Source organism: Gymnoscopelus braueri (assembly GCF_963280865.1).
Source record: "Gymnoscopelus braueri genome assembly, chromosome: 19".
Lineage (NCBI taxonomy): Eukaryota > Metazoa > Chordata > Actinopteri > Myctophiformes > Myctophidae > Gymnoscopelus > Gymnoscopelus braueri.
The window spans coordinates 49,134,959-49,154,108 of NC_137621.1; the positions used below are offsets into that span (position 1 = coordinate 49,134,959).

The following is a 19,150-nucleotide window of genomic DNA, read 5'->3' on the forward strand; positions in this document are numbered from 1 at the left end:
AAAATCCGACTCTACAGCAGCAATGTGAAGTCAGTACTGTTGTATGGATCCGAATGCTGGCGAGTCACAATAAGGGATATGAAGAAAATCGATGCCTTCCATAATCGATGCTTGAGGAAAATCTGCCGCATTTTCTGGCCTGAGAGGATATCCAACGAAGAGCTACACAGGGTGACCAAGTGCAACAGCATAGTGTTAGAGATCAAACGGCACCGATTTCGATGGCTAGGTCATGTGTTCAGAATGGCCCAGGAACGTATCCCTAAGGTCGCTTTAGGATGGACTCCTGCAGGGAAAAGGAAGAAAGGTCGGCCCAAAACAACCTGGCGACGAACCTTGACTGCCGAGCTAAAGGAGATGAACCTGACATGGGGCGAGGCACAACATGCAGCACAAGACAGGTCCCGATGGAGGCAGATCGTTAAAGCCTTATGTCCCACTAGGGACGAAGAGGATTAAGTAAGTAAGTAAGTAATGCACGGAGGTACCTTGTAATGTTACAACAGCAGAACCAACAACAACACTGGACTGGATCCTATTGCAGATCACACCGTCTCTCACACAATATTCAAAAATTATGCAGTTGATGAGGATATAATCACCTTTACAGTCAAAGCCAGATTACGGGTCCTCCAAACCAGACTCAATCTTTCTCTGTGGTACCCTAATACGTTTCCTCCTCATTGTCTGCACCATGACCACACTCCAATTACTGAAACTCTGTCACATATTCTGAACGGCTGCCATGTATATAAGGGAATGTACATTGCTAGGCATGACAGAATTGTTGACCTATTAGCTAAGGACATAAGTTCATATGTTTCATCATCTGCCAAAATGTATAAGCACTCTTGTGTTTCAACTGCCATGTTCATGCGCAATAATGAAAATGATGCCTTTTCAGATGTCACAGCTAATACACCAGATGTTGTTGTTGTTGATGAGGACAGTAGAGAAGTGACCATTTTGGAAGTGGCATGTACATTTGATCACAGCCTGGAAGAGGCATTCCTTACCACGGTGCTTAAGTACCAACGTCTTAAGGATGCTATCATGCAGCTTGGTTACAAATGTAAACTGCTTGTGTTCATATTTGGAAGCCTCGGTAATGTCCATAAATCAGTTGTGAGAGGCCTGCAGATTGCAGGAATGCCCAAGCCAAAAGCTAAGGCATTGGCAAAATTCTGTTCAATGTCTGTGATAATTGGTAGTCGCCATAGGAGGCGATGCTTCCTGTACCCATGATCTGTATTCTGAAATACTTGTCGTTGAGTTTTTTCCAAGTTTGTGCATCTACTATTGTTTGTGTTCAAGAATTTATTGTTAAAATGTGAACGCAAATAAAGATGTTAAATGTGTGTGTGTGTGTGTGTGTGTGTGTGTGTGTGTGTGTGTGTGTGTGTGTGTGTGTGTGTGTGTGTGTGTGTGTCACTTGCATGCATGTAATGTACAGTATGGTTGCAATGTGCAGGGTTGCAAAGTGAGTGCATGCATCAAGAATTTCATCAGAAGCTGGAGACATTAGACCACAGTTTCTATGGAAAAGAGGTGGTGTTGCTGTGGTTGTGGTTAGTCGACAATCAAGGATATAAACACAACAAAGTCAGAGACTTACTTCTCATATAAAACTGAGAACACGGACATGCAAAGTTTCAGCCCTATCTGACCTGGAGTGTGGGCCTGCATAAAACAGTGGTCCTCAAACTTTTTCATGTCAAGGCCCCCCCAAATTAATATGTAGTTGGCCGCGGACCCCCATCTGAAAATCCTGTGCCAGGGACTCCTCATACAAGATTTGTGTAGTTAAATAAATTACCAAAAATATGCAAAATTGTTAGATATACTCAGTGGTGTAATGGTGATTATTTTTCCCAGCGGTACGGCGGTGGCGTGCATGCGTGTGCACTGTAGGCTACTGTGCCGTACATGCGCGTGAAGCAATTACTGGCCACGCGCCGTGGTGTCCCGTCCAACGACCAAAACACCACTGGGTATACTGTACAAGCTCACAACGTGTCGCACCGTGACGGGTTTGAGCTTGTAGATCTGCCATTTTCAAATAGCCAATGTATAAAGGGTTAAAGTATTTAAACAGACGTTTAAGGTATATTAACACATTTTGCTGGGAACCCCCTGGAACCCCCTCAAGGAACTCCGGGGGGGTCCCCAGACCCCACTTTGAGCAACACTGCATCAAAGACACATACATTCAGACAGACAAATAGATCTATACCGTTGCTGTTCCAGTGGCGCTGTAGGACAGGAATCCGCTGAGTCTTTCTTCCTTCCCTTTGAAAGACACCTTGTTGTAGGCTGGGAGTTCCTGGATCTTCACAAAATAGTTATCTTGCCAGGTCTGCATGCCGTACTGTTTCAACCTCCTCATCACCTTGTTCCCCAGCGCCTCGTCGCCAAAAGAACCAGCCTGGTGGCTGCTACTGGCAAACTCACTGCAGTGGCGAGGAAATAACATGACACCCGAGACAGAACGTGGAGAGAGAGGGGGGCAGACAAGGAGTTAGTCAATTTGTTCAGAAATGAGCAAAAATATTCTATATGGAGTACCGAAGGCCTGATGTCAAAGCCACACCCCGTGGGTCACAAATACATTCTTCAGTACAATATTACAGAAACAGGATTACCACCAAAAAAAATTCTGGTACTGCAAACGAAATACGGTTGTTAGGATTTGGTTTGACTTCCACGCTTCACGGCACATTGCCTTAGGAGCTACATGGTCACCTGAAGGCAGCTTCAAAGTTGGATGGAGTGAGTTTATTGGCAAGAAGACTCTTGACGTCATCCCAGTCCATGAGGGGGGCAGCGCCTGTCTCGTGGATAATCGGGGTCGGGGAGTCATCAAAGGACACCGGGGCCTCTGCACAGCTGGGAGCCAAGTCCTTTTTTCGATGACACAGGTAGCCAATGAAGTAGCCTGGGGGGTAGGTTGGAAGGTTGATCAGAAGTTGGCCTTTGTCACAGTCAGTACAAAATCGCTTGAGCGCAATTATCGATCGTCGCATTTACTTTGCATAATTGGTAGAATCGTTTCCATTCATCGGTATTAATCTGTGGCAAAACAGCCGCTGTTTTGTGAGCTTGTAGGTTGGCTATTTTAGCAAGTATAAATTATTAAATGCATAGCCTGTTTTGGCGATAGAGACACACGGCCGGAAGCGGAAGGCCTACAAATCCACGCCCACTTTTGACACTCGGGGTCCGTTAGAACGATGAACTGCAGCTCTCAATGCAATCTCTATGAGAGGCATTGTAAAATACCGTCATTTGACTGGTTAACTACTGAGGCTGTAGCAATTTTTTTTGTGTTCTAATAATCTGTCCCATTTGTTTAATTTGTCCTTTTTAATGTCCCATATCTTTCATCTCGATATACTACCCACAATATACTATAATATACTCCATCAGTATGTCAAAACCGCTAGCATCGGAGATCCAGAGTTTAAGTGGTCGCATGGTATATACGTCACGGACGCATCCCTTGAGGTTTTCAATACCCAGAAAACTGGCGAAAGTGGCCGTTTTCAATAGGTTTTGGTCATTATCTCTGGAACAGAAGGTCCAATCTGCTCAGTTCAAAGCTTGTTGGATGCGTGACTTTGAGGACATTAAGCACGCAATGACACATTTTCTGTTTTTTTAGGGGAGGCGAGATCTTAGTTGGGCAGGCGACCGCCTCTCCTGCCTCTACAGTGGGTACGCCACTGGTCGGCGCTCGGCGCTCGTAAAGACAGTGATGTCACTGAAATGCGACAACTTGTCTGTCTGCTGTCTACCCTCTGCTGTGTTAACATTATGGGTAACTCGTTAAAGTGGCAAATTAAATGTGAAACACATCAACTATTAAGAAAACAAGAAGATATGTTGACAAAGACACTCCATACATTTGGAAACATATTTTTATTTAAATCAATATCGTCTTCAGTTAATGCAGGATCATTTTAAAAGTAGGCTAACTTTCATATCCTCTCATAGGGAATGCATTGGCAGTTGCAGTTCATCGTTCTAACGGACCTCGAGTAGCGGCGCTGTCTCAAAAGTGGGAGTAGTGTCCTTAATGCTGCATTTCATTACACCCTAATGGCCGCTGGGGGAATAGTTGGCGCTGTTGCGCACATTTCTATTTATATTAATCTATATATATATATCTATTAATATATACATAAAAATAGCCTTTCTATTAATAACATCATTATAAATAGATTTAATCCGAATAGGTATATTTAGATTTTTTTTTTTAATCCAATTAATTAATTCGTTCATTAATTAATGCATTCTTAAATCCTCTCTTTTTCAATCTAATTCTCTTTTTTCTCTTTTTTCTCAATCGCTCTCTCGGTCATTTTGTTGCAGTCACTGTTAATCATGGGTCTGGGGGGTGGGGAGCCAATGGCCCATGTATTCTCTATGTGTGACAAGTTCCCACGCTAGCATATCCTAAACAGCTGTCAATTCATTTCACTATCTCTCTCTTTCTATCTATCTATCTATCTATCTATCTATCTATCTATCTACCGGGGCCTATGGCCCCTTATACTGTAGATCTGTAATTCTATGTGTGCGACACCTTCGTATGGGTGATCCATGATTGCGTGATGATCATAGAGTGAACCCCTCCGTTCTTATGACAGCTACAGGATGTAGGGGATCGTAATTAATCTCTGGGCTGGATAATGGACATCAGGGGTACTGCAGAATTTAAATCATTAGGGGATAAATACAAAATATAATGATATGGGGACTAAATGGTCATCAGTGGTACTGCAGGCATGCATATGTCTATCAGAATTTAAATCATCGGGGTGTAAATACAAAATACCATGATATAGGGGCTAAATGGTCATCAGTGGTACTGCAGGCATACATAGGTCTATCAGAATTTACCATACTACCATACATACTTCACTTGTCATATCATAGGTTTATTTTTTTACTATTCTACTATTCTAAACTATTTAAGAACATTAAGAACATTAATAACATTAAAACAACTGCCGTAGCGATGAGAGTGATTAAAGTTGGAGTCTGACTGATCCCCACCACAGGGGGATTCTAAGCACAGGACTCAAGGTGAGATAATTGGAAGAGAGGATACGGTTAGACACTATGTGCAAACATTATACCCCATGGTTTTAAAAATAATATACCAAAATTTACCACATTATCACTCTTCTAATGTTTTGTTACGTTAGATAAAACCTTAATGGGACACCATGCATTATCCTAAACAATATATTTGTTTTCAAAACTAACTTATTAAGCCCAAACATGCCCAAAGTTCACAATTGCATGCTGGGTGATTATATCCAACCAATGGTTGGAAGTACCTAGGAACATGGTCTGTGGTTCCTCTGACAGAGGCATTTTCACACCTGAGGTGTTTTTGGAGCATTGTTCTCTCAGAGGCCCACGGCTGCAAACAGGGAGACAGTGTATTTGATTTAATCATTAACTCTATGTAACACATTTCATGAACACATTTCATGAAACCTATGTTATAATGGTTATAATTATACAAAAATGTAAAAATTATATGAAAATAGCAAATCTACAAGCTCAATGAGACAAGGGTTTGTAATAAAAACTATGAGAGGGGGGACTCAGCTACCCCCCTCCCTCCATCGGGTTTTTCACACCTGTCATCTCTCAGCAGTTTTCACAGCATTCAATTCAAAGGGCTTATTGGCATGAGAAAACATACGTTTACATTGCCAAAGTAGAAAAGCTGTATGCCTGGGTGTACATGTGTACAAGGATTCACGTGTGTATGCTTGTGAGTTGTGACTCTGTGTGTCTCTTCAGCTCAATACTGGACAGATACTTTATATCCAGTATCTGTGGTAGTTAGACTAAACAAATAGATCTGGGTTATGGCCCTGAGGATGCAGCTGGCTCGTGCCTACGTGTGATTTGTTACTTTCCCCGGGGTCTGTGAGCCAGGGAATCAATATTTGATGAGGGGGATAGGGTTAGGTTTAGGGTTAGGGTTAAGGTTGATCAAAAAATAACAATTCTTTAATGAAGTAATGTAGATAATAATAATAATTTAACTATTGAGAGTGTAAAATGATTACAACATGGTGTGTGTGTGTGTGTGTGTGTGTGTGTGTGTGTGTGTGTGTGTGTGTGTGTGTGGGTGTGTGTGTGTGTGTGATGACCAACTCTATGTTCTATACATTTTAGGGCATAGTGAACCACATAGACAGTAGGTTGTCTGTTTTTTCAGTACAATAATACATCTAGCAGCTGCCTTCCGCATCTATATGTTATATTCTAGTTCTCGAGGGGGGTGTTACACGCTCCTGGTACCCTAAAAATAACTCAGTCTCTTAGTGGTAACCAAATGGACCCTGGGGTGTTCTGAAAATAATTACTTAGAATAATTAAATAATTGTTTAATATCTGACATGACTGGTCATGTCTTTTAGATCACAATATATAGTTTAAATGGTTTAGTTCAATATATTCTATTATGACTGGCATAGAATCTGACAGAAAAATCAACCGATCTGGTTTAAAATATATTCTGTACCACCATCAGAACAGTACAGAAGCTAAAGTTTTTTTAAAAATGGTGCAGTTTTTTTTTTCATTACAATTGATCAGTAAATAACTCTATCCATTAACCATTGATACACTTTTTAACGTGTCTTAAAGTTACTCTTACTTTGCTACTCTTAAAATTCCGTAATGTAATATTACTCAGACTTACATTTATGTGTTACAGACACAGTTTTCGAAAATGATACGAAAATAGCTGATCTACAATCTCACAATGCATCACGGTTCACAGCCAATGTTTTAACTGTAGCTTCTGGATGTAAATTCGTGCTATTTTATTTATTATCATGCAATGGTACACCATAAAATCGTAACACTTAGGACATACACAAGGTTCTACAAGATGGCCCATAGTAACAGACATCATAAATCTTAGTTGCCTGTTTTTTTTTATTTATTTTTTAGAAAAGAATGTCCTTAAGACTTCTGGTGACTAGTAGTTTTCATCCCCTGCCTATGTTGAATGCACTTATTGTAAGGGTATTGTAATGTAATGTATAATGTAATAAAGGGTATTGTTGTGGTGTTGGGGGGGCTTAATACATTAGATTAGATTAGATTCCTAATTGTATGGCCAAAGGTATCTAATGATCCAATCTGCTTAGGTAAGGCAGTAATGAACCAAGTTATCTTGCTATACTTACTATACTATAACACATCATACCAAACATCATTATATGAAAACCTGAAAAAACTGAAGTTTTTTTTTTTCTGCACACAAATACTACTTGTGTAAATCTCTGACAGAAACAACAACACAGTATGCTAGTAAAATGTGGTAGTTTAGTCTAGGCTTGTTTAAATGGTGCATTTATATAGCATTTCTATCCGAAGCGTTTTACATTGATTGTGTCATTAACCCATTCACACACCGATGGCAGAGGAAACCATGTACAAATATATTGTTTAGGGGTTCAGCGTCTTGCTCAAGGACACTTCACACTAACTCTAGGGGAGCGCCCCACCCCCGGAATCGAACGGGGAACCTTACGGTTTTCCAGTTCACTCTACCCGGCCACTCTACCCCTGAGCCACTGCAGCCTCTTAAAGAATGACCCTGACGGGGGTCCATTACATGTCCAAAGTTCATTACAAAGGAAAAATAGTATTTAATAGTTGATAAATAGACAGAAATTATCTGTTAGTCTAAAACTCTGTCTATAATTAAGTTCTAATAGTGGTAGGGTTAAACACAAATCAACATTTGTTGCAAAGCTATGTAGATATTGTTAGTTATTAGTGACAATATAGCATAGAGGGGTTTGTATTTTACAGTAGATACTATTATATATATTATAAGTTATATTCCCAATTAGCAGGGCAAAGTCACTACCTTATGGTATTCATATTGTTATACGTTTAGTGTGATCATAGGATTTGTAGATATTTGATCAAAAACATCTATTTCTAATGGTCACCGAAGGCCAGTAAAGTGGCTTCTCTTAACATCTCTTTCCTCTTTTTCCTCTCTTCTCTAACATCCTTTCTCGTTCTCTCTCCCTTCTCTCACCCATCCCCAGCAATCTTTCCTCTTTTTCCTCTCTTAGTCTATTCCCACTCATACAATATTTCAATTATGTATTTTCTCTCTTTTTCTCCCTCAAAAACCATAAACAGTAAACCCATCAGTAATGACTGATGAGTCATGAATCATAAAGTTGATTATGATTCTATATCCATTTACCAGTACTAACGGAAATATCTATACCTGTATGAGGAATGAGGTCTTGGGGTTGATAGCGGTCTTGTATCATAGGTAATGATTAATTAGTGTATATGTACCGTGTTGAATTGTTGTTCACTATATGTTACAGGGGGTGTTACCCCCCCCACTTTTCCTGTGAAATAAAAAAAAAGAAACACCTTCAAACTAATACACTTCAGATCATCCCCATGGATACAGTATTATATACCTATGAACCAATATTTAAGATACAAGTAAGATGTTTCTGCTCTAACAGACTTCTAAGTGTTAGGACTGTTTTTTAGTTCAATATTGATATTGAACTAAGAAGAATACAAAAATTGTTAATAAAAAGATAAACCTTATTCTAAAACAGAAAACTTGTCTACATTGTTTTATATCCGTGTATATATTGTAAGTAGTATCTACTAAGAAGATAATAAGATTATAGAATATATAGAATATATATATACAGAATCTAAAGAGTTTAATTCGGGGGGTGTGGGGAGTTATGGACCATTTGAAAGAAAGGTCCTCCCCCCCCTTATCAGGCATCTTTTTTCTTTTAAATAGGGAAGACACATACAGTCGACTACTGAAAGTCCCCAAAGGACTGAAACAGTACAAGGCTTAATTAATTTAAAAATACATTAATTGAATACGGGAAAAAATGGCATCTACCGGTTTGATCCACCGTGGGGTTGATAAGAACATTTGGCAGCTGAACCACTCCCGAAAAATGATATGTTATTACATGCCCTTCTACCATCGATCGCCATGGATTACTTTGCAGACACTCGAAGCTGGAGAGAGTGTGTTTGATGGTGTGTTTGATGATGACCGACTCTATCGGGATTTGCGTGTGTATGCTACAGAATTTGAAGAGCTGAAGAAGCCGATCCTAGAGTTCTGTGATTACATGCAAGCGGGGAGCCAGAACCGTGAATTCAAGGCTAGCTGTATTGTGGAAGTGGATCCCGAGGCACCATCCCATTCAAGGGGCGACCCTGCCTTCGTCGTCGACTGTTCCAGGTCTCTTCAGTGGCTTCTGGTAAGATTTAGGAAGGATGGTGATTCAGTCCGGCTCCCCAAAACCGCCATGGAGCTAGAGCGGTCTTATCCAGTCCATCTGGCCTTCCATCTGGAGGACATATGGATTATCCGGCAGTTATTGAAAGACCTAGAGGTTTACTTCGAAAGTCAAAAAGAGAGAGTCCAGAAAATGATTTTGTTGGAGAAGCAGTTCACCGAAGGTCATCTGGTCATTTTCCAATCAATTCAATTCAATTCAATTCAATCACCATTGGAAAATGACATCACCGTGTCTCATCCTCCAAAGAGACCCCGGACGTGTCCGCCTGAGTAGACCAAGCGCTGCAGATAGCTCTACACCTGCTGGAGCAACGCTATTCTCGATGATCTGAATCTATTGATTGTATTCTCGATGGACAATACTGTTAGTGTACTAGTCATTCAGTATGTATGTAAATATATTCATGGAACATTTGTAACATTCAGTATGTGTGTAAATAGAATGTATATATTATTATGTTGGTTATTTGTAACATGTGTTAAAGCCCCAATGTGTAACATCTTTTTTAAAAAGACACAAATAAAATAAAAAATATCAAAACAATCCAAATAACTGTAAAAGCCCCAGCTAACTAACCTACGTCACAGTGGGGGTGGACCTAGAAGAGTATATAACGTGGTCTTTATAAGAGCAGACTAACCCATCAGACAAAGAAGCTTACAAGCTTACATGATATAAGAGACTCAGACAACTTTTACCTTTTCAAATGGATAACATACGAGAACTACCAGAACAGGATTCTGTTAAACAAACAACCAATCCATTTTCCGTCCATACAGCCAATCCTTTCGCTATGCCAACACCACCCTTCAAACCCGAGGATGATGGCGAGCCCACAATTTTTGACAGAATAATTTTTAAAAATGGCCGATACGTAGCCACTGGGGGAGATCCCTATTTTGATAGACTTATGGAAGGGCGGGTTAAATGGATGAATGATACACACGGAGGCAAATATATTCCAGCCGATGACCATTCATATTACGCCCGTGAAGCGGCATTGTGCGGGCTACCTTTACAATGCAATGACCCCGGTATCAAATCAAACAATCTGAAATCTGATTCTGGCTTTAAATCGTCACATTTTGCATGGTTAGGTGACCCTTCTAACATGGAACACACTGGGGTTGATGATAATCACAGGTGTCCAACTTGCAAACTGGGGCTTTCAAAGTTTCTGCCTGGTGATACGCTTTTAAATCAACATGCTTACTTCACCAGAGGAGAATGTCCATATCTCAAAGCTAACTATACATCAGATCGGCTTGAAATTGAAATTGGACAGGAAAGGTTTCGTAGAGGGTTTATTGCACATCCAAACGCAATCACAGCCCCTGATGCATGGAAAGTATCTGAAGTTAAATTAACAAACAGGATATATGTTACACTGGCTAACCATGAATGGTGTTACTTATGTGGTCGTTCACCAGGGGGTCATGTACAGGGGTGTTACCAAAAAATGACAGAGCTGATACAAAGACTTAACAATGGTCTTCTTGAATTTAAGTTATAGCCAATTATGGAGTCAACTCCCTCCTACGTCAGTATGGGTGTGGTCCTACAAATCTTTATAAGAGCTGACTATCCCAGCAGACTAAGAAAAAGAAGATGGAGTCTACCCATGTGATTTACCAGGACGAGGATGAAATGATATGGCAACTCTCTAATGATCGAAAATTACGATGCCATTTTTCACCACCCATCCGTTTTCCATTTGTTGACCTGTATATATTGGAAGAAGATGAAACATTGTTTGAAGATGGATCGCATCATGTGCGTGTTTATGCATCTGAATTTGAAAGATTCAAGACTGTCATTATGGACTTCATCGATTATCTGCTGACCACATCAAACATCAAACCAACAGGCATTGACTTTCTCAATCTTATTGACTGTTCAAGGACATATTCATGGCCGATGATAGTATCAATATCATGTGAAACATCCTTTGAAACATCCTTTCATGCAGAAGATTTGCTGCTGGTGCAAGATATGATGAATCTAATCAATATTTTTTTCGTCAAAGTAAAAGACAATCGAAAGATGATTCTACTGGAGGATCGTCTTAACGGTGTTAATCGTATAGCGTCATGTGTCTCTACGAAGAAACCAAGACGTATAAATCTGAGTTCTCAATCTGAGTTCTCAAATCTGAGTTCTCAATGGGGGAATCTGGCTGGAGCAACAGATTTCTAAATGCACAATCAGGGGATTGTATAATCTGGAGCAATAAAGTGAATCTATTGATTGTATTCTCGATGGACAATACTGCAAAACCAATCATTAGAGGATTAGTGATTGTATTCTCAATGATCTGAATCTATTGATTGTATTCTCGATGGACAATACTGCTAGTGTACTAGTCATTCAGTATGTGTGTAAATATATTCATGGAACATGTGTAACATCTTTTTTAAAAGACACCAATAAAAAAAATATCAAAACACTTTGAATCTTTGAATCTTGTGTGTTCTATTATCTTGAATCTACTAGGATAGGTGTTTGGGGTGTGTTCTATTATGGGTGTGTTCTATTACCTATATGGTATATAGGTGTAGGCTTGGGTATGCTCCTAGTATCTGCTCTTACTCTCTCATTTTGTATGACAATATGGCGTCTATGAATGTCGATACCGATCTACATGCTAATGTTAATGATGTAATGTATAATAGTGATGTATGTTTTGCTCCTAAAAAGAAGAATGGAGGAGTTCTCAGACGTACTACGAGCAATGACCCTGGAGTACACTTAGTGTACGATGATGCAGATAGGTGTGTATATGGTTTCACAAATTCTAGCAATTTGAAAATGTATGTGAGATTCACAACCCCTAGGGTAGAATTCAATTTGTTACAACCCCTAGGGTAGAATTCAATTTGTTATACAGGGGTGTGATTGTAAAATCCTTTGAGGATGGCTATGGACACAAATACATCTAACTAACTATATCTACAGCTACTCGGTGTCTCCCCTGTGTCTCTATGACTACTCGGTGTCTCCCCTGTCTGAGGCGCAGCTGTGCCGAGGATATCTACATATAGAAGGCTACAATATCAACAGAAGGCTTGATTTCTTCTGAATCTTATGGCAAAAGATAAAACGGTAAAAGATAAAAACGGTAAACTTCAAATCTTTTGAAATTCCACTCATTTGAATACTCACCCCCACTTTTTCTGCTCCACCCTCATAGCCACACCTATTTCTCCAAGGATATAAGAGACGCTTCTCTTCTATCGTTATTCAAAAAAAAAAAAACATGGAGGGTTCTATCGATCAAAGAGAAGAGGTCGACTCTACAACACCGTTACTACTGCAAGTATTCACCGTGCCTGGTGAATACTTGCCCCTGACATTACCCTCATCTCCACCAACGCCTGTGTTCTACTCAACCCCCTGCTCATCGCCAGAGTTTCTGCTACCCTCACAACCATACGATCCCACGGATGACCCCTGGGGCGATGAATATGCCATGGCGTGCCACGGTCCATCGCCGCCATCATCACCGATGTTATACTTCACCCCTTGCTCATCGCCAGAGTTTCTGCCACCCTCTCCAGTGGAATCACCCCTGACCCTGGATCAACCGGACGGACTGTGTGGAACGGTCTTTCTGGATATTATAAAAACATGCGTCGTCAGGCTGTTGGATGTCACGATAATTGATCAGATGAAGGATGACTGTTACGGTTGTCAAGTTGATCACCCTAGTCAACTTGAACACCAATGTCTTGGTACACTACCCAGATATTATGTCTACAACCATTTTAAAGACATAGTGAAAAGACTGTGGAATGTCAAATTTATCCCAGGAATCATGAGTGTGTTGGAATCTCAAGGAATTGTTGCTACAGCATCCAGAGTGCAAGGGGTCTGTGAAGCCTTTATTCATGAATTGAAAGACGCTGATGATATTTCAGAAAATATCCAAGAAGCCTATAATAGGCCTACTTATTATGACAAGGATAAAAATGACTCGATGACTGACCTCATCACATTTTGGAGTGTGTGAACATACTGTATGAACATCATCATAATAAAAAGTTGCAATAAAAAGTTGTTTTATTCTTTTATTATGTTGGTTATTTGAACATTGACACAGAATCATACAGACATTTTGGAAAAAACAGGTAGTGCATTCAACATTGACTCAGAATCATACAGACATTTTGGAAAAACAGGTAGTGCATTCATCTTGTGACAAATACTCATTACATCTTTTTAAAGTAACTTGTGGCAAATTCAGAAAATAATGATCCCTCAGAGGACTAGAGAAGAGGGTTTGGGCTGCCTCATGGACCAAAACAGTCAATGGACTGTGTTTTAGGGGTGATGAGAGCTTGACCGTACTAACAAGATCCAAGGTAGCCTCTACTATACGCTCACACAGCGAAACACCTCTCACCATATATGAAAACTGATAAGAATAGTATGCGACCGGTTTTAGTCTACCGTCATATTGTTGCAATAATGTGCCATTATAAAACTCCTTGTTCACATCAACTAGCAAAGTAAACTCTTTAGTCATATCTGGAATGCTTAGTCCGGGGGCCATACGTACAGCAGTTTTTAATTTTTCGAACGAATTACTAGCCTCATGGGTCCAAGTCACTAGTTCATTTGTAACTGATCCTGTCCTAACAATGTCAGACAATGATTGAGTTAATTCTGCATACTCACGTATCCATTCTCTACAGAATCCGGTATCCCATAAAAAACTAAGAAGTAATGTCTTAGTTAGAGGTTTTGGAGATGACAAAATGGCCTGTATCCTATCAATACCAATTTCCATGTTATTTTGCGAGATCACCCGTCCTAAAAAACACACTTTTTGTTTTACTAATTGGAGTTTTGGACACATGGTGACTTTATGCCCCTGTAATGCCAAATACTTCAATAGAGCATTTGTATCTGAAACACAGGCCTCTTTAGATATGGCACACACCAATAAACGGTCTATATATTGTACCAAGGTTGAAGATTGTAAAAATACAAACCCAGACAGATTCTTCTGCAATGCATCTGACAAGATTGGTAGAGTTTCGATATAATCTGGGGGACCTCTAGTCCATTGGTACATCTCCCCTTTATAAGTAAAAGTGAAACAATATTCCGATGACGGATCAATAGTGATAGAGAAAAAAGCATTTGCTAATACAATAACACTAAACCATAATGATTCACTAGGAATAGCACTCCAGATTGTTCCAGGGTTAGGTTCTAAAGGTATACGTGCAAGTGTGTTCTCATATATCGGTCGTGTATCGTGAACATGCCATGATCCAGTGGTAGTGGGTAATAATGGCATATTACATTTAGAAGGTAGGACAGGTAAAATTATTTCATCCTTCAAGAGTTGGTCAATAATGGTAGTCATTTCCTCCTCAGTCTCGCCCTGTAGTAGATATTGTCTCTTATCGGGTCTGACAGATCTGTATTCCCAGTCCCACATAGGACCAACAGATATCGGGGTGGCACCTTCCATAAGACCCACATCGTATTTATGAGTTGTCCATAATTTCATAGGAACATCTTTTAAGGCAGGATGCATTTCACCAGGTAGATTCATGGTATCGATTGCACGGTTCTGACCCCATAGATTCATGGGATGATTAGTGTCCCCTGTAGTGTAGATGCCAGCAGAACATAAGAGAGAGAATTTATTTATTTATTTATTTTTTTGCAAATTTAAAAAGATAATATTTGAAATGAGAAAATAAAATACTTACATGGTGCATTGGTCATAGCGACTGCTAAGTCTACTTTTGGACAACCAAGTCAGGTTCTCTAAGTCAGGCAATACTATCAATGACAGCAATGCTATATTTCCTGTACACTCTGGACAATCAAGTCAAGTTCTCTAAGTCACTTCAGTCTATACTATCAATGCTATATTTTTCCTCTCAGGTTCTATAAGTCACTTCCGTCTATAAGACTTTGAGACCACATTATATACTCTTCTAGGTCCACCCCCGCTGTGACGTAGGTTAGTTAGCTGGGGTTTTGTTAGTTAACTTTTAGGATATATATTGGATTATAAAGTGATTTAGATTCTTAAGTAATACAGTGAATTGAAGTGATTATAAAGTGAATTTATTATTATTGTCACATGTATGTTATCCATCATGATTTTGATTGATTGATCATTTTGAATTGACAATTATTGGACATTTTATTTCACAAAGTGTTCAGAAGAATACAAACATCAGTGTACACACTAGTATTAGTTACACAAAAAACATCTTGTATCCTATGTCTTGTATCCAGAGTCTTAAGAGTCTTTTGCTCAGGGACAAATTTCATGTCATCGACACATATGCATAGTGAGAGTATGTATGGTATCAATCTTCATCTATTGAGACATCGGTGGGATTGAAGCAGATATAGTCCCAATGATCCACCAGCCAGTCCGTGTTGAAATATTCATAGTCCGTGTTGAAATATAAATCATCATCGCCCCCATATTTACAAGATTCACAATATTCAAGATAATTTTGATATTTGGAAAGTTCATCAAAGAATCTCTCCGTCGCCTCCTCTTCTTCGTCCTCCTCGTCTTCAGAAGCCGTAGTAGACCACATCAATAGAGGCTCTATGTAATTCAACTGCTCTTCGTCCGTGAGGATTAGACCGTTAAGCTTATCCATGTCATACAAATCCACGGCATTACTGCATAACTGGTCATCGCTCATATCCGTAGGATACATAGTTTGTCCTGGAGCCAAAACATCCATGATAAATTGAAGTTGAGTGGATGTACACCTTCAGTTGTTTCTGTTTCGTTGTTCTGATGATAGATAGAACTAACCATAGAACCGGTTTAAATAGGCTATGCTTTACATACGACACCTAGACCCTTTGTTGAATGGCCAAATGGTGCCCTAGTAAGATCTATGACACCCCCACATCCCCTGAATTAAACTCTTTAGATTCTGTATATATATATATTCTATATATTCTATAATCTTATTATCTTCTTAGTAGATACTACTTACAATATATACACGGATATAAAACACTATAGACAAATAGTTTTCTGTTTTAGAATAAGGTTTATCTTTTTATTAACAATTTTTGTATTCTTCTTAGTTCAATATCAATATTGAACTAAAAAACAGTCCTAACACTTAGAAGTCTGTTAGAGCAGAAACATCTTACTTGTATCTTAAATATTGGTTCATAGGTATATAATACTGTATCCATGGGGATGATCTGAAGTGTATTAGTTTGAAGGTGTTTCTTTTTTTTTATTTCACAGGAAAAGTGGGGGGGGTAACACCCCCTGTAACATATAGTGAACAACAATTCAACACGGTACATATACACTAATTAATCATTACCTATGATACAAGACCGCTATCAACCCCAAGACCTCATTCCTCATACAGGTATAGATATTTCCGTTAGTACTGGTAAATGGATATAGAATCATAATCAACTTTATGATTCATGACTCATCAGTCATTACTGATGGGTTTACTGTTTATGGTTTTTGAGGGAGAAAAAGAGAGAAAATACATAATTGAAATATTGTATGAGTGGGAATAGACTAAGAGAGGAAAAAGAGGAAAGATTGCTGGGGATGGGTGAGAGAAGGGAGAGAGAACGAGAAAGGATGTTAGAGAAGAGAGGAAAAAGAGGAAAGAGATGTTAAGAGAAGCCACTTTACTGGCCTTCGGTGACCATTAGAAATAGATGTTTTTGATCAAATATCTACAAATCCTATGATCACACTAAACGTATAACAATATGAATACCATAAGGTAGTGACTTTGCCCTGCTAATTGGGAATATAACTTATAATATATATAATAGTATCTACTGTAAAATACAAACCCCTCTATGCTATATTGTCACTAATAACTAACAATATCTACATAGCTTTGCAACAAATGTTGATTTGTGTTTAACCCTACCACTATTAGAACTTAATTATAGACAGAGTTTTAGACTAACAGATAATTTCTGTCTATTTATCAACTATTAAATACTATTTTTCCTTTGTAATGAACTTTGGACATGTAATGGACCCCCGTCAGGGTCATTCTTTAAGAGGCTGCAGTGGCTCAGGGGTAGAGTGGCCGGGTAGAGTGAACTGGAAAACCGTAAGGTTCCCCGTTCGATTCCGGGGGTGGGGCGCTCCCCTAGAGTTAGTGTGAAGTGTCCTTGAGCAAGACGCTGAACCCCTAAACAATATATTTGTACATGGTTTCCTCTGCCATCGGTGTGTGAATGGGTTAATGACACAATCAATGTAAAACGCTTCGGATAGAAATGCTATATAAATGCACCATTTAAACAAGCCTAGACTAAACTACCACATTTTACTAGCATACTGTGTTGTTGTTTCTGTCAGAGATTTACACAAGTAGTATTTGTGTGCAGAAAAAAAAAAACTTCAGTTTTTTCAGGTTTTCATATAATGATGTTTGGTATGATGTGTTATAGTATAGTAAGTATAGCAAGATAACTTGGTTCATTACTGCCTTACCTAAGCAGATTGGATCATTAGATACCTTTGGCCATACAATTAGGAATCTAATCTAATCTAATGTATTAAGCCCCCCCAACACCACAACAATACCCTTTATTACATTATACATTACATTACAATACCCTTACAATAAGTGCATTCAACATAGGCAGGGGATGAAAACTACTAGTCACCAGAAGTCTTAAGGACATTCTTTTCTAAAAAATAAATAAAAAAAAACAGGCAACTAAGATTTATGATGTCTGTTACTATGGGCCATCTTGTAGAACCTTGTGTATGTCCTAAGTGTTACGATTTTATGGTGTACCATTGCATGATAATAAATAAAATAGCACGAATTTACATCCAGAAGCTACAGTTAAAACATTGGCTGTGAACCGTGATGCATTGTGAGATTGTAGATCAGCTATTTTCGTATCATTTTCGAAAACTGTGTCTGTAACACATAAATGTAAGTCTGAGTAATATTACATTACGGAATTTTAAGAGTAGCAAAGTAAGAGTAACTTTAAGACACGTTAAAAAGTGTATCAATGGTTAATGGATAGAGTTATTTACTGATCAATTGTAATGAAAAAAAAAACTGCACCATTTTTAAAAAAACTTTAGCTTCTGTACTGTTCTGATGGTGGTACAGAATATATTTTAAACCAGATCGGTTGATTTTTCTGTCAGATTCTATGCCAGTCATAATAGAATATATTGAACTAAACCATTTAAACTATATATTGTGATCTAAAAGACATGACCAGTCATGTCAGATATTAAACAATTATTTAATTATTCTAAGTAATTATTTTCAGAACACCCCAGGGTCCATTTGGTTACCACTAAGAGACTGAGTTATTTTTAGGGTACCAGGAGCGTGTAACACCCCCCTCGAGAACTAGAATATAACATATAGATGCGGAAGGCAGCTGCTAGATGTATTATTGTACTGAAAAAACAGACAACCTACTGTCTATGTGGTTCACTATGCCCTAAAATGTATAGAACATAGAGTTGGTCATCACACACACACACACACACACACACACACACACACACACACACACACACACACACACACACACACACACACACACACACATACACACACCATGTTGTAATCATCTTACACTCTCAATAGTTAAATTATTATTATTATCTACATTACTTCATTAAAGAATTGTTATTTTTTGATCAACCTTAACCCTAACCCTAAACCTAACCCTATCCCCCTCATCAAATATTGATTCCCTGGCTCACAGACCCCGGGGAAAGTAACAAATCACACGTAGGCACGAGCCAGCTGCATCCTCAG

At 38.9% G+C, this 19,150-nt stretch overlaps 1 protein-coding gene across 1 annotated transcript in view; it reads right to left on the reverse strand.

Annotated features, from left to right (window-relative positions):
- LOC308074835 (transferrin receptor protein 1-like) overlaps positions 1-19,150 on the reverse strand; it is a 52,508-nt gene that overhangs the window by 11,856 nt on the left and 21,502 nt on the right. Inside the window, exons 3-4 of the mRNA XM_080414334.1 lie at positions 2,743-2,935; positions 2,234-2,450 (exon numbers count right to left, since the gene is read on the reverse strand). Of these exons, the coding sequence (XP_080270460.1) occupies positions 2,234-2,450; positions 2,743-2,935 (410 nt within the window). The remainder of the gene's footprint in view (positions 1-2,233; positions 2,451-2,742; positions 2,936-19,150) is intronic.